This window comes from Mugil cephalus, chromosome 7 (genome assembly GCF_022458985.1).
Source record: "Mugil cephalus isolate CIBA_MC_2020 chromosome 7, CIBA_Mcephalus_1.1, whole genome shotgun sequence".
Classification (NCBI taxonomy): domain Eukaryota; kingdom Metazoa; phylum Chordata; class Actinopteri; order Mugiliformes; family Mugilidae; genus Mugil; species Mugil cephalus.
In genome coordinates, this window is record NC_061776.1 from 22,960,036 (window position 1) to 22,975,095 (window position 15,060).

A 15,060-nucleotide genomic window follows, 5' to 3' on the forward strand; every position below is an offset into this window, starting at 1 on the left:
CTCTGAATAATCACACATTTACGTTGTTGTCATTTTTATTGTCTGATGCAATTTTCCGATTTTTATTTGCGCTTAATTGCAGTTTCCCCATTCCTCAAGAGAGAGAAGAAGAAATTAGACGAGACGCGACGAGAGGAAGCATTCACCGAACTTCTCTGGTTGGTAAATCTATTTGATGGTGTCACGATAATTCTTTCTGATATTCAGTCATTTTTCTATTATATTGAAATGATTTGACATTTGTCTTTTGAGCAGAGAGAAGAGAAGAGCAGAAAGAGAACAACAGAAAAGAGAAGAAAGACTCAAGGATAAGAGACCTGCATCGTGATGTATGTATTTATTTCTTAATTTTATCAAAATGTCTGTGATGATCAGATGTTAACTAACATTATTTCCTTCCATAAAGGAAAAAAGAAAAAGACATCAGAGCAGAAATTATAAAAGGAAACATAATGACAACCCTCCTCATTAAAAATGATAAATTTAAAATGTATTTTTTAATGAAATCAATATATTGTCTTTGCTTGACAACTTATTAAATTATTTTATCCTGTTATTTTCACTAAGTCTTTTAGAAAGGGAGGAAAGAAAGAACAAATTGAATTGTATCCCATTATTTGCCTTTGTCTTGTAGAAAGAGAAGAAGAAGACGACGACGACGACGACGACGACGAAGAAGAAGAAGCCAAGTACCTGTGAACACCTGCACTTTCAAGTAAACATCACCACAATCACCATATATCACATTTTATCGTCACTGTTATTTATATTATTGTAAAATGATTGATGATTGAATGATTTTTTCTTTTAGAAACAGTAGAAGCCATCAGATAGAAACCAGACAGAGAAAGAACAAGAAGGAGCCAGTGAGGACGTGTTCTGGATGAACACTATGGTAAATCATTGTGATTTTCTACCAGACATACATTATTTACTCATGGTTTCAATATATTAATCGTTTCTTTGCCTATTTTTCAGAAAAAATAAGTTTCTTCCACTACAGCAGTCCTCTGGATATCAGTTTGATGACTGAGAGCGGAAGACAGCAAGCAAGACCAGGAGAGTTCAAAAAGACAAAACCAAGAAGAAGAAGAAGAGAAGGAACCTAGAACACGTGGCCATCTGCACTGTGAAGTAAGCATATACTGTATTTCAGAAGTTACTATGATTTTTATTTATTTTAACATGATTCCAATGGGTTCATGGTCATTTTTCTTTTAAAAAGAGGTGCGACCACGACAACAAAACAAGACAGAAAAGACAGAACAAGATAAACAAGATGGGACAAGGACAAAAGACCTGCACTGTGAAGTAAGTATATACTCTAACTGAGAATTTAATCATCATTTTTATTTAACATGATTCCACCGGGTTCAATAACTGCCTCCGTCATTCTTACTTTTTTGTGTATTTTTTTTCCTTTAGAAATAAGAGAGGACAAGACAATAAAGAACCAAGACAGAAAAAGTATAAGAAGGAGCCAGAGAGGACGTGTTCTGGATGAACGCTACGGTAAAACGTGGTGATATTCTACCAGAAATACACTTTTACTTATGGTTTCAATGTATTAATTCCGTTATTTCTTTCTTTCTGTTTCAAGCAGTACTTGCCGTGACCTGCATTCAAACCTGGGTTACTGCGACCACAGCGCAGGGTGCTAACCTCTACACGATCACGGCTGCTTGATACCTTGGTCGTGAAATCAAGAAGAGACAATTATGTGAAGATGAAACAAGAGGAACACGAAAAAAAAAGAAGAAACACAACCAAAAGACAAAAGGAGGTTACACGGAAAAATATGAAAGGTAATGCTCTCATTAATAATAGTAAATATCCTATAATTTGGTTTACTAAAAGAAATGTTGAGAATAATTCTTCAAGTTAATTTTGTCCTTTTTTTCTTTTAGACTGGAGAAACAACAATATGATGAGAGAAGAAGAAATAACCAAGAGGATGTGAGAACCTGCACTGTGAAGTAAATACACATTTTGTTTTACACTATGATCAGTATTTGTTTTTTTCATGTGATCAGTGAGTTCATTGTTGTTCTCCTGTTATCTCCTGTTGCAAGTAAAGAGAGACGAGGCAAAGATGTGTCCAGGACAAGAGAACCACAAGAAAGAAGAACTTAATAAAAGAACATAAAGACAGAACAAAAGAAAAAGTGTGGTCATACTTGATTTCATTTTATGTTGAGTGTTAAACGTATATTCGTGGAAAATAAGGTTTCTGACACAATTTCTGCAGATTGAGTATTTTAAACACAGCTTTTTATATTGTGTAGTGTTCATTTTTTTGGTGTTTACCAAGTTGTGCTGCTCATATGTGTCTAAAATAAGAGATAAAGTTCTATGAATATGAAGTGATATAAAAAACGCATGCATAGAAAACTGCAAAAAGAGGGAGATTTATCAAAAGAAAGTTGATAAGAGGGTCTAATTATAGATGGGGCTACCTCGGCTTAATTATGGCTAAAAAAAATAGTATAATTAAGGTCCCATCAAGCCTTGAACTTAGATCACTGGAATCAGAGTCCAGAGTGCTAACAATTAACAATTAGATTAGATTAGATTGAGCTTTATTGTTAATGCTCATGTACAGGTACTCATGAAGTTTAGCATCTAACCAGAAGTGCAATAAGTAGGATATATAGAACAAAAATCCTGACTTAAACCTTTGTAAAATAAACAAATAGAAAAATAAATAAATAAAATAGTGACAAAGTCCTAGATGCTAAGATGCTGATAAGTGGTGTTTGTAGGTTAAGAAAATGTCAGTCTTATTTATTTTTTTTATTTTAACAATTTACTGTGTTGTCCATGAAAAAGACAATGAAGGGTCTCCCCTGTTATAGTGGCTTATTTATTTATCTATATCCACCAATTCATTATTGTCTCATCAATTTCGTTCATAAAATATTTAAATCTTGAAAAAAATATAGTAAAAATAATGAAAAAGTGACTATTTCTATTTTAAAACTGTAAGAAACAATGTTTAAATTAAAATATGTGTAAATAAAATGGAAATAAAACCAATGTCAATTTTAATTTTATAAACAGATTGATTAGTGAATAATTATTTAACACTTTCAAATAATGACCCTTTCCGATTTAATTACTGTGCAGTTTAAATAAAAACATTTTTATGTCAAATCGAGAGAATCACTCCATGGTGATCGTCCTGGTTACGATTCTGCATCGATTCTTCGATTGACCTTCGACGAACCTTTTCAACTTTTTTGCTGAAAAAACCCTGAGAAGCCTGAGAGAAATCTTTAATCCAAAGAAACTACACCTGAAGCGTGGATATCTTTACTAGACATTCACCAAACTCTGAGAAATGACTACCCGACCTTTACGGCGCGAGAAGTTACTCCTCACCTACAAGATCAGCCATGTTCAGGATGAACGCTATGGTAAAAACACAGGGATAACCTGACATAATAACACATTATTACACAATGTTTTATTTATTCATATATTTGTGTATATATATATATTGGGAGTTTTTTCATCAAGGTCATTGACTTAACATTAAAAGTAAACAGCCAAGATGGCGCCTTTTTTGAATGATGCTAAAATTGTGTATGATTCAAGCACATACTGTACTTTACAGTGTCATGGACATGAGCTCAGTGTGGTCAACCTGGGGTCTGTTATTGTTTGAACATCGTGGAGTCAAAGCCTGTGTTCCACATGTGATCATTATCTGATATTTTAGTTCCTGATTGAGGAACAAATAAGAAAGTTTAAGTGTATCCACGTACTCTGTGGATTGGTTTGTTTCTATTATTGTTTCCATGTATTCTATTGTGTTTCCATTATTTTGACAACCCCATTTTAGTCATTGCTGATACTGCTGTATATTTTTTACGTGGCACTATGTGTGTTATGCATTTTATTATTATATATCTTAGATATCTTTCACATCTTCATCTATCTGCTTGAACAGCCCCATAGACTACAAATTAATCAAACAATTGGTTTCATTACAATATTTCTTAAACTTTTTCAACATAAATGGAACATATTAACAATCACAGACAGTCGTGAGTTAAGGCATTTTGATGTATATTCAAGTCTGGAAGGAAGTAAATATATGTAAAGAAGGAGAGAAATAAAGAGAAAAAAATGTACAAAGGAGAGGACAAAAAAGAAAGAAAGAGTGTTGTGATGATCATAGTGTCATAGTATAATAATATATGATATCTGGTGTAACACAGAAACAGCTAATTAAGTATAAGTGCAATAACAATGATGGATTCAATTTGTGCGGTGTGCACACACAAAAATGAAGAAATAAAGAAAAGATTATATCTTCAGAGATTAAATTATGGGAACAGGTTTTCAGGTGCAGCAGAGTTAGATCAGGAGGAGACATTAAAACAATGCAGGACTGTTATATAACAATGCATTTGTGTTTACTACATGTCTACAACACGCTCAGTTAAAAAAGAAAAGTGATCTCTCACCATGCAAAGAATACTTCACATGACCATTTCCCATTTGTTCACGTTTATTTTATTTTACTAGATAATACTTATTTTCAGTTTACTTTAATTTAATCTTATTTTATTTTATCTTTCTTGTGGTTTTTATGAGTGTTTACTTTTATGTGCAACGAAGCTGCAGTGACAAAGTCATTTCCCTCGTGGATCATTAAAGTCTGTCTGAAACAAATTTTGTGAAGAATGGTGATGTACAGTTAAGACGCACAGCCGCCTTGGTCTCTGAACTCAGGCTTTAACTGCTCTGATCATGTCCTAATTAACGTGACTAATGTCTTTGTCTCCTTGTAGCTGATCTGCTGGAGCCAGACACCACCCTGGAGCTGTTTCTCACCAACATGAGAAACCGTTCTCTGCTGGCTGTCAGCATTGACTCAATGACTAAATCGGTCTTGAGCCTCTACCACAGTCTGCTGACGGGATCCAAGGAGTTCCCCGTGATCGAGGCCGACGTTCACATGAACCTGATGTTCGTGAATACGCTTGACGAACAGCTGAAGCAACCCAACTGGGAGAACGCCCCACCAACGGGCATGCTGCCCCCGGCTCGTGGCGTCCGTACTCGAAAGATATTCACTCCAGCTATTCCTGAAGAGGCGGATATGGAAGTGCTCAAGGGGGACCGGAGGAACTGCATTCGCACTATGGAGTTCAGATTTGGGAACGTATACACGCGAGTCATCTCCCCTGTTTACCGGTCCCAAGACAGAGAGCTACCAAACCGCTGGAGAGTCACTGACTACGACACATCCGGCAAGCTTGTCATGTCTACCCTCTGCCAGTTCAAGAGATGTTCGGTCCAGCTGGCCAAGTCAAAGAGGAAGCGGGAAGAAGACTGCAGCACCACCACCAGCAGCAGTTCTTCTCCTCCAAAGAAGAGAGCTCGGGTTTGAATCCTCTCAGGAGGATTCAAATCCTACAAGGAGCTACAAAGACAAGATCAGCTCCTAACGTGCAAAGAGACACGGTAAGCAGTTCATTCCTGTAAATACACGTCCATGTGACACAGGTGATAAGTTATTGCCCCAAATTATGGAAAACCTCCGAAGGTTTTAACTGTTACTCTTCCTTTTGTGTCTTTTAGAAAACACCATCTACTGCAACCTCTCTCTTGGTAAATATGGTAAATATTCCCTCGCTTTATGTATTTGTAAGAATTCCTCTGAATAATCACACATTTACGTTGTTGTCATTTTTATTGTCTGATGAAATTTTCCATATTTTATTTGCGCTTAATTGCAGTTTCCCCATTCCTCAAGAGAGAGAAGAAGAAACTAGACGAGACGCGACGAGAGGAAGCATTCACCGAACTTCTCTGGTTAGTAAATCTATTTGATGGTGTCACGATAATTCTTTCTGATATTCAGTCATTTTTCTATTATATTGAAATGATTTGACATTTGTCTTTTGAGCAGAAGAGAAGAGAAGAGCAGAAAAGAGAACAACAGAAAAGAGAAGAAAGACTCAAGGATAAGAGACCTGCATCGTGATGTATGTATTTATTTCTTAATTTTATCAAAATGTCTGTGATGATCAGATGTTAACTAACATTATTTCCTTCCATAAAGGAAAAAAGAAAAAGACATCAGAGCAGAAATTATAAAAGGAAACATAATGACAACCCTCCTCATTAAAAATGATAAATTTAAAATGTATTTTTTAATGAAATCAATATATTGTCTTTGCTTGACAACTTATTAAATTATTTTATCCTGTTATTTTCACTAAGTCTTTTAGAAAGGGAGGAAAGAAAGAACAAATTGAATTGTATCCCATTATTTGCCTTTGTCTTGTAGAAAGAGAAGAAGAAGACGACGACGACGACGACGACGACGAAGAAGAAGAAGCCAAGTACCTGTGAACACCTGCACTTTCAAGTAAACATCACCACAATCACCATATATCACATTTTATCGTCACTGTTATTTATATTATTGTAAAATGATTGATGATTGAATGATTTTTTCTTTTAGAAACAGTAGAAGCCATCAGATAGAAACCAGACAGAGAAAGAACAAGAAGGAGCCAGTGAGGACGTGTTCTGGATGAACACTATGGTAAATCATTGTGATTTTCTACCAGACATACATTATTTACTCATGGTTTCAATATATTAATCGTTTCTTTGCCTATTTTTCAGAAAAAATAAGTTTCTTCCACTACAGCAGTCCTCTGGATATCAGTTTGATGACTGAGAGCGGAAGACAGCAAGCAAGACCAGGAGAGTTCAAAAAGACAAAACCAAGAAGAAGAAGAAGAGAAGGAACCTAGAACACGTGGCCATCTGCACTGTGAAGTAAGCATATACTGTATTTCAGAAGTTACTATGATTTTTATTTATTTTAACATGATTCCAATGGGTTCATGGTCATTTTTCTTTTAAAAAGAGGTGAGACCACGACAACAAAACAAGACAGAAAAGACAGAACAAGATAAACAAGATGGGACAAGGACAAAAGACCTGCACTGTGAAGTAAGTATATACTCTAACTGAGAATTTAATCATCATTTTTATTTAACATGATTCCACCGGGTTCAATAACTGCCTCCGTCATTCTTACTTTTTTTGTGTAATTTTTTTCCTTTAGAAATAAGAGAGGACACGACAATAAAGAACCAAGACAGAAAAAGAATAAGAAGGAGCCAGAGAGGACGTGTTCTGGATGAACGCTACGGTAAAACGTGGTGATATTCTACCAGAAATACACTTTTACTTATGGTTTCAATGTATTAATTCCGTTATTTCTTTCTTTCTGTTTCAAGCAGTACTTGCCGTGACCTGCATTCAAACCTGGGTTACTGCGACCACAGCGCAGGGTGCTAACCTCTACACGATCACGGCTGCTTGATACCTTGGTCGTGAAATCAAGAAGAGACAATTATGTGAAGATGAAACAAGAGGAACACGAAAAAAAAGAAGAAACACAACCAAAAGACAAAAGGAGGTTACACGGAAAAATATGAAAGGTAATGCTCTCATTAATAATAGTAAATATCCTATAATTTGGTTTACTAAAAGAAATGTTGAGAATAATTCTTCAAGTTAATTTTGTCCTTTTTTTCTTTTAGACTGGAGAAACAACAATATGATGAGAGAAGAAGAAATAACCAAGAGGATGTGAGAACCTGCACTGTGAAGTAAATACACATTTTGTTTTACACTATGATCAGTATTTGTTTTTTTCATGTGATCAGTGAGTTCATTGTTGTTCTCCTGTTATCTCCTGTTGCAAGTAAAGAGAGACGAGGCAAAGATGTGTCCAGGACAAGAGAACCACAAGAAAGAAGAACTTAATAAAAGAACATAAAGACAGAACAAAAGAAAAAGTGTGGTCATACTTGAATTAATTTTATGTTTAGTGTTAAACGCATATTCGTGGAAAATAAGGTTTCTGACACAATTTCTGCATATTGAGTATTTTAAACACAGCTTTTGTATATATTGTGTAGTGTTCATTTTTTTAGTGTTTACCAGGTCGTGCTGCTCATATGTGTCTAAAATAAGAAATAAAGTTTTATGAATATGAAGTGACATAAAAAGCGCATGCATAGAAAACTGCAAAAAGAGGGAGATTTATCAAAAGAAAGTTGATAAGAGGGTCTAATTATCGATGGGGCTACCTCGGCTTAATTATGGCTAAAAAAAATAGTATAATTAAGGTCCCATCAAGCCTTGAACTTAGATCACTGGAATCAGAGTCCAGAGTGCTAACATTTACGAACAAGTTCACTTAAGCTAGCTAGAACCAAACCCACAGCAGCTAAGCTACTTTAAAACTCCAAAACACCTCATTTTGTGTAACTAGCCAAAAGTAAACTATTTACAGTAATTAATTCATACAAAACTGACCTGTTTATGCCACTTTACCTGCTGCTGACATTGTCTCTTCTGATTAAATAGTAATGTTGGTAAAACATTTTAGCTAGTGTGTGGTCATGTTAGCCCTTAATAAATAGAGGGTATGCATTGACGTCACTGCCGCCTGGGCCTGAGTGGCAAAAACACAGTGAAATGTATCAGTAAATAAAGCGAGAGCGGGAAAAATGTGGATTATCAGATAAAATGAAGGACAATTTAACTCGACAATGATCCATACAAACTAGTATGGATTTGGAAAAGTGGATTAGGCTCAGTTTAAGTTAGTTTTAGGTTATTTCAGTTATGATAAATGTAGCTAAATAAAAGATGCTAACGCTAAGAGCTTTACTGAGAAGTAACGTTAGCCAAGTGTATAGTGGACAACGCAACACAATCATTAAAAACACCCAGAGGCTGTTGAGATGTCAAATGGTGTGAAAGTCCCTCTGGATTTTAAATGAGGAGGAGGAAGTGAGCACAGTAACACTGAGGGAAACCAGCAAAGCCTTCTGTGCTGGCCTATACTTTATGAGAATCACTGACTGTATATATACTATTGCTGTTTAATTTCTTGGATTGTGTTCTACTTTCAGGACCTGTGTGAAAATCCACTGATGTTTGGAGTCAAAATACTTCTGCACAACAGGGGTTTTCTTAACATGATTCTGTAGTGGGTTTACCTCAGTGTGTGTGGTCATCGTCCTGTGTCTAGACAGCTGATACGGCTTTATCCTGAAAATACCTTGAGAAACTCATTGACCTGAGATGATGGTGCACTGCCCAGATTAGGTTGTGACACTATTTTCGTGCTGACATGCAGAACCTTGTTTTATGCCACCTACGCATGGCTGCATGTTCTTTTTTTATAGATATACAGTAGCAATAAGCTTTGCACACATCCACCAAAGGAAATGCTTTCACGAAATCGCAGAGAAATATTTTCGGCCTCATAAAAAATGTACTACTCATCAGCAAGCCTCATTTGGACCGTTTGACAGACAGTCGTAAAACAATTTGGTCCTGTCTGCCAACTGATAAGAAGTTGTTCAAAGGTGGCTGGAGGGCACAACTCACAGAAATGTTTTGTGTGTTCACTGGTACAGCAACACATACACATTGTAGACACATGGAGTAAAAAACATGATCACTGTAAGCTAATAAATTGAGCCTCGTTTATTCCTTCATGAGATCATTACACAGTGCTAGAAACATGAGCTTGATTAGAGTTTATCCATTTAAGGTTTGTTACGCTAGCAAGCCACATTGTTTTTCCACAGACTTGAGTCAGAGCCAGTACGCCATCGAATGGCAGTGTGAGCAACTTGAATATTCTACGTGACGACGTCCACGTAAAGTCAGAACCAAAAGGAAAACTGCATTCAAACTAGAGTTTAGTTGAGTTGATGCTGCCGTTCACAGTCATGTTGTAATTGGTCCCAGTCTTCTTAGTGGCCATTGTCCTATAACAAAAAGGAACACAAATAATGTATTTAACATGAATTAGTGAGCACAACCATGGGGACATACAAGAACACCTACGTGCAGAATGAAAATTAACATACGGAATCAACGTAGCCCTCAGTCTGAGAGAAAAAAAGAACTATCACAGAACAAGCACAATCTACTGAGGGACTGTTGCTTTTACTTTTGGTTTAAATGAAAACAAAATTGAAATATTATATGTTCATTTGTGACATGTACTTATAACCCAGAGTTAACGTTTTCCCAGTTTTAGCTATTATATTCATTTAAAATACAGCTAACTTAGTGGTATTTTAAAAGTTGATGAACAGATATAAGAGTACTATACACAACCATCAGGCATAACATTATGACCACCTTCTTAATATTGTGTTGGTCCCCCTTTTATTGTCAAATAAAGCCCTGACCCGTCGCGGCGTGGACTCCACTAGACCCCTGAATGCGTGCTGTGGTATCTGGCACCAAGACGTTAGCATTAGATCCTTTAAGTCCTGTAAGTTGCGAGGCGGGGCCTCCGTAAATTAGACTTATTTGCCCAGCACATCCCACAGATGATCGATTGCATGTAGATCTGAAGAATGTGGAGGCCAAGTCAACACCTCCATGGCGGGACCCAAGGTTTCCCAGCAGAACATAGACCAGAGCATCACACTGCGTAGCGGCTACGCTAGGGGTCGGCAACCCGCGGCTTCGGAGCCGCATGCGGCTCTTTCGTTCCTCTGCTGCGGCTCTCTGTGGCGAGCGGTGCGGAGCGAGCGTTCACTTGCTCCTTGCTCCGTTCACTTTTTCACGCTAACTGCCTCAGAAAAGCGGCAACTGTTCAGTCAGTAGTGAACAAACGAAAACTACACAACAACTGAATGACATTGAATGCCACACCACCACCCACACTCATGGTCGTAACCATTGACTGTACTAAGTCGTAACATAAAAAAACACTGAACTCCCACAGTGCATTGCAGCGCATATACTCTTTGCTATCGAGTATTTAATTCAAATGTATTTTACTTTAGTTCGTTAGTTTTTTAGACATAATAATAGATTTGAATTTATGGTGATCTTGTAACATTAAAATAAAATGTGTTTAATTTTTTGTCGCTCATAATATACGTCACGACTGCCGATGTGCGACACCTGTCGTCAGGCCCAGCCCGCTATTTATTGAACTTTTCCACCACAGGTAACCCAACCATGGATAAATCAAGCTTGCACAAATCATCACGCTTGCCCATTGTTCCTGCTTCTACCACATCAACAATTAACAAAATGTTCACTTGTTGCCTCTTATATCCCGCCCACACAGGCGCTGTGATAAAGACATAACCAGTGTTACCCACTTCTTCCTCTGATCTGAAGTGTTAATTTCGTCACTTTTTTCACCGGCTGATTTTAATGATGTGAGCAGAAATGGAAGACCCTTTTAATTTGCTGAAGCTGATCTATGATAATTCAATCACAAGTAAATCATTACAGTAATTTACTGTAAGCTGCTTACCCGATGCCTTTGATATCACTAGTTGAATCAGGAAGCTCTTTTTGGCTGGTCTCAGGAAGCAGGAAGACAAGACCTCCACTGACCACTGCCAGGCTGCTGAACACTACAATGGGTAAGGAGTGGTGGTATACCGCCGACATGTTGAGCAGGGGAGACAGCAACCCTGCTATCCTAAAGGCTATGGAACCTAAGCCAACAGCTGTTTGCCTAAAAGAAGGGAACACACGGTTCAAGTACAAACATCCATAGTGTATATATGTATAATTATACTGTCTGTACAGTTTTACTTTGCATACCTGACAGAAGTGGGGAAAAGCTCCTGGATGTAAACCATACATACAGAACCAGCCCAGTTCAAAAAGAACTTCCCCGTGGTTACAAGGACTGTGATAACAACAGCGCTGTCTGCAATTCAAACTGAAGTCAGGATATCAGACTAGTCGCAATTATGTCCAACATGTGTCACTGAAAAGTGAATGTGAAGAGTAAGAGAGTTCACCTTGAGGGAAAGCCAGAGTTAAGAGGCAAATACAGCCACCTGCCAGAAGAGTTGCGATGAGGGACTTCTTCCTCCCTGAGAACTCCAACACCCAGATACAGAGGAGATGCGCTGGAATCTCAGAGATCCCAAACAGGAACTGAACCAGGAAGATACTCAGACCAAATTTACCCACATTCAGAACAAGACTGAAGTAGCCCAGATTTAATGAAAACCTTCATGTGCCAAAAAACACACACACACACAATTAATTCAAGTATATTACAGTTTTTCTCCATTGGTTTGGCTCATTTCTTGAAATAACATGGACAAACCACTTGGCAAGTGTCCACAACAGAATTGAATTTCTCATTCATTTCATCAAATAGTAAAAGTCTTAGTACATGTCTCAATGTCTCAGTATATCTTTGTAAATGTTAAGTACAGGAAGCCTACGGTTAGCAATGTTAGCCTACATTTAGCACAATTTCCAAGTGAATAGATCTCGTTAATCTAAAATGATTGTTGATTCTCAGTCTAATGGTTGTTGTCTCCAAAACATGTCAGCATCATATCATTGTATGTGTCATCACATGCACGACAGTCTGTTCAGTTGTCAAAATAAGTCAAGAATATAATATCATGAATATCATATATGAATCTCTTGGAACATTTGATAAACTGATTAATTGACAGTCAGGTGAAACTAGAACTTGACTAACGAAATTAGAGTCCCTGCTCAACACAATGGACGCTGCATATTACAGATAGAGATATTACAGGAGATTAGTGTAGGGGGTGGTTCCAACATGTATGTTTTTTTTTGTTTGTAGTTCATATTATGGTATATTATGCTGTATAAAAACTCTTTTTACTCTGATGCATGGAAGTTACCTTATGTGTGAATAAAAATGCTGAGTTTCCTTGGCAGTATGAGTGCAATATGTGAAATCAAAACTTAAGAGGCTACTCTTACTGTAAAATCCTGTTTTTCCCCAGTTTGAGACACAATTGTATTCTGTTTGCTGGATAAAAAAATAGTACAGTAACCATTGTCAATGAATGACTGGGCTAAGACTGGGAGGTGGACATGAGGGATATTTCAATAGTCCTAGTGACACAGTGACAAAACAACTAAACACTTTGACTTTACTTGTTTACACAATGCCAAAGGGATGACGTATTTTAGGGACAGTGACTATTTATACGAGAAAGGAATTTACTTTTGGCACATGAGTGAATTGTTTTGGGAGAGATATGAGCTTTGGCAGGCGTTGTGCTGAACTGTAAGACTGTTTTGCCAAGTGATCTTAGTTTTGAAAAAGTAATTTCTGTTTCAAAAAATGAGCCAAACCGATGGAGAAAAACTGTAAAACTACATTCCAAAATGTGTTTAACTTACCAGGCAAAAGATATAATGAAGAAATATTTCAATAGGATTGCTGAGGTCAAAAGAGCTTTGATGCCTCCACTTTGGACTTTACGTTCCCCAGTTACCTGATAGCCGAATGAGTGAGAGAACAACATGGGGTCAACAGGTTATCTCTAAAACTGAAAAAAAGTGCTTTATATAGTGTTTACTGACTTTTTTCTGGTTACTTGTGCCCCTTAGCCCCTCCCAATGTACTTCAACAACCACCATTGAGCCTGTTTTTCTTTTCATTTAAGTCTAATTAGAGCTAATGCAACTAAAAGTGAACTGGTTTTACCTCGCTGAGCATATTCTCTGGGATTTTCTTTTTATTCATTGCTGCAGCTTTACGTATCAACACACCGGCTTCTTCAGTTCTCCCCTGCCCCAACAGCCACCTTGCAGATTCAGGAATCCACCTCAAAAAGATTTCAGTAGACACGTAAATGATCAAACTGTTGACGCCCCAAAAAAAAGTTTGGTTTCTTATTATTACACCAAGATACACACAGCCACCTGAACTGGACTTGGACGGATACTGTAGTTAATGTCCAAACGCTGCGTTGTTAATAGTTTATCACGCCACGACTAGCAACACATACCATATGTACAGCAATACAAAGGCCTGCGCTCCTGCCATGATGTACTGCGCCGTTCTCCAGTCTCGGATTACATAGATCAGACCGGCCATGGCACACTGCCCAGCACCTGCAAACACCTGGGTCATACAGGAAGCAATGGACCTCCTGGTGACCCCGATCCACTCTGTGGCTACAAACAGAATTCAAATACAGAACTAAAGCTTGACTTTGTCTTTGGGTTAAGAACATGAAAGTACTAAGGTTTAAAATATGCCAGTCACACCTAAAACAGTGGAGTTGATTCGATATCCTCCAAGTGCAGCTCCGACCATGAACTGTGACACCAGGTAAGTGGTGATATTTGGAGACACGCCAGCAACTATGACAAATATTAACAAAAGGGCAGCTGGCAACAGGGTGCTCCTCCTGCGGCCGTACCTGAAGTTTGGAGAGTGAGTGACCATTGAGGTCTGAAGGTTCATGTTATACAGCATATCTCACATTAGTTACTCTAATCTTTGTCAAGTCACTTACGATTCGGCTAACGGACCGAAGATGAATGAACCGGCCAGTAAACCTGTCATGAAGACCATCTGCGCAATTTCAGCCATGTAGGACCTGTCACACACCAGATCAAACTGCAAAACAACACTTAGCAAATCAGTGGGGGAGTCGACACAGATGATGTGACAGAAATATGACAAATCACTTACATCCGTGACTATGGTGGCTTCATAGAGCATGTCTCCGTACAGCCATCCATTCAGACACTCTGTGGTTTCATTGAGTCCTTTCTCCCTGATGGCATCGATGCTCCAGTTCACAGGTACAAACATCTGACACCTGCTGAAGGTCCCATCCAGTTCCCGGGGCAGGGTCAGGTTCTGCTGCTCACCTGTGGTGAGGTTAGGAGCAGCCCTGCGGATCCAGTCTGTGTTACAGTGGCGCTCGGGATCGACTTGGATGAAAAGAAAACTGGAAAAGAAAAGTGGCAGTAAGAAATAGGGGAAGGACAACCCGAGAATGATAACCTTCTGAAAGAAACCAAAGTCTCCGACGGCCCTCAGGATCTCTCCAAAATCCATCATTTTCACACGGGTGCTGATGTGCGACACTGGACAACAGCCGGTCTTGTTAAGGCTCAAAATCATTATTTAACTTTCAGACTTAAATTAGTAACTAAATATGTGAGTAGGTTACATTCAAAACCAAACCAATGGTTGACAAGTTAAAGACAATAATGACA

General features: G+C 37.9%; 2 protein-coding genes and 1 long non-coding RNA gene across 3 annotated transcripts; 2 read left to right on the forward strand and 1 right to left on the reverse strand.

Annotated features, from left to right (window-relative positions):
- Positions 1–3,240: 3,240 nt before the first annotated feature.
- LOC125011368 lies at positions 3,241–5,807 on the forward strand. The gene is made up of 4 exons (XM_047590552.1): positions 3,241–3,416; positions 4,800–5,475; positions 5,593–5,631; positions 5,751–5,807. Exons 1-2 carry the CDS (start codon positions 3,341–3,343, stop codon positions 5,399–5,401), a joined length of 678 nt encoding a protein of 225 aa, XP_047446508.1. The 5' UTR covers positions 3,241–3,340; the 3' UTR covers positions 5,402–5,475; positions 5,593–5,631; positions 5,751–5,807.
- A 1,289-nt stretch (positions 5,808–7,096) lies between these two features.
- On the forward strand, positions 7,097–7,630 carry LOC125010111. Its single transcript, XR_007113016.1, has 3 exons — positions 7,097–7,183; positions 7,275–7,475; positions 7,578–7,630. It is a non-coding gene; the product is annotated as an uncharacterized LOC125010111 (long non-coding RNA).
- Positions 7,631–9,511: 1,881 nt separating this feature from the next.
- Positions 9,512–15,034, reverse strand: LOC125010845 (solute carrier family 22 member 13-like). Its single transcript, XM_047589704.1, has 10 exons — positions 14,528–15,034; positions 14,349–14,452; positions 14,098–14,252; positions 13,836–14,004; positions 13,532–13,652; positions 13,225–13,319; positions 11,844–12,058; positions 11,641–11,749; positions 11,345–11,551; positions 9,512–9,827 (listed from the first exon to the last, which is right to left on the reverse strand). Exons 1-10 carry the CDS (start codon positions 14,963–14,965, stop codon positions 9,752–9,754), a joined length of 1,689 nt encoding a protein of 562 aa, XP_047445660.1. The 5' UTR covers positions 14,966–15,034; the 3' UTR covers positions 9,512–9,751.
- Between the last annotated feature and the right edge of the window lie 26 nt (positions 15,035–15,060).

Coding starts and splice junctions, on each gene's coding strand:
- LOC125011368 (XM_047590552.1), top strand. CDS start 3,341: ATGACTACCCGACCTTTACGGCGCGAGAAGTTACTCCTCACCTACAAG. Junction 3,417..4,799: donor TGTTCAGGATGAACGCTATG/GTAAAAACACAG, acceptor GTCTCCTTGTAG/CTGATCTGCTGGAGCCAGAC.
- LOC125010845 (XM_047589704.1), bottom strand. CDS start 14,965: ATGATTTTGAGCCTTAACAAGACCGGCTGTTGTCCAGTGTCGCACATC. Junction 12,059..13,224: donor TTCATTATATCTTTTGCCTG/GTAAGTTAAACA, acceptor TGGCACATGAAG/GTTTTCATTAAATCTGGGCT. Junction 11,750..11,843: donor AACTCTGGCTTTCCCTCAAG/GTGAACTCTCTT, acceptor TTTGAATTGCAG/ACAGCGCTGTTGTTATCACA.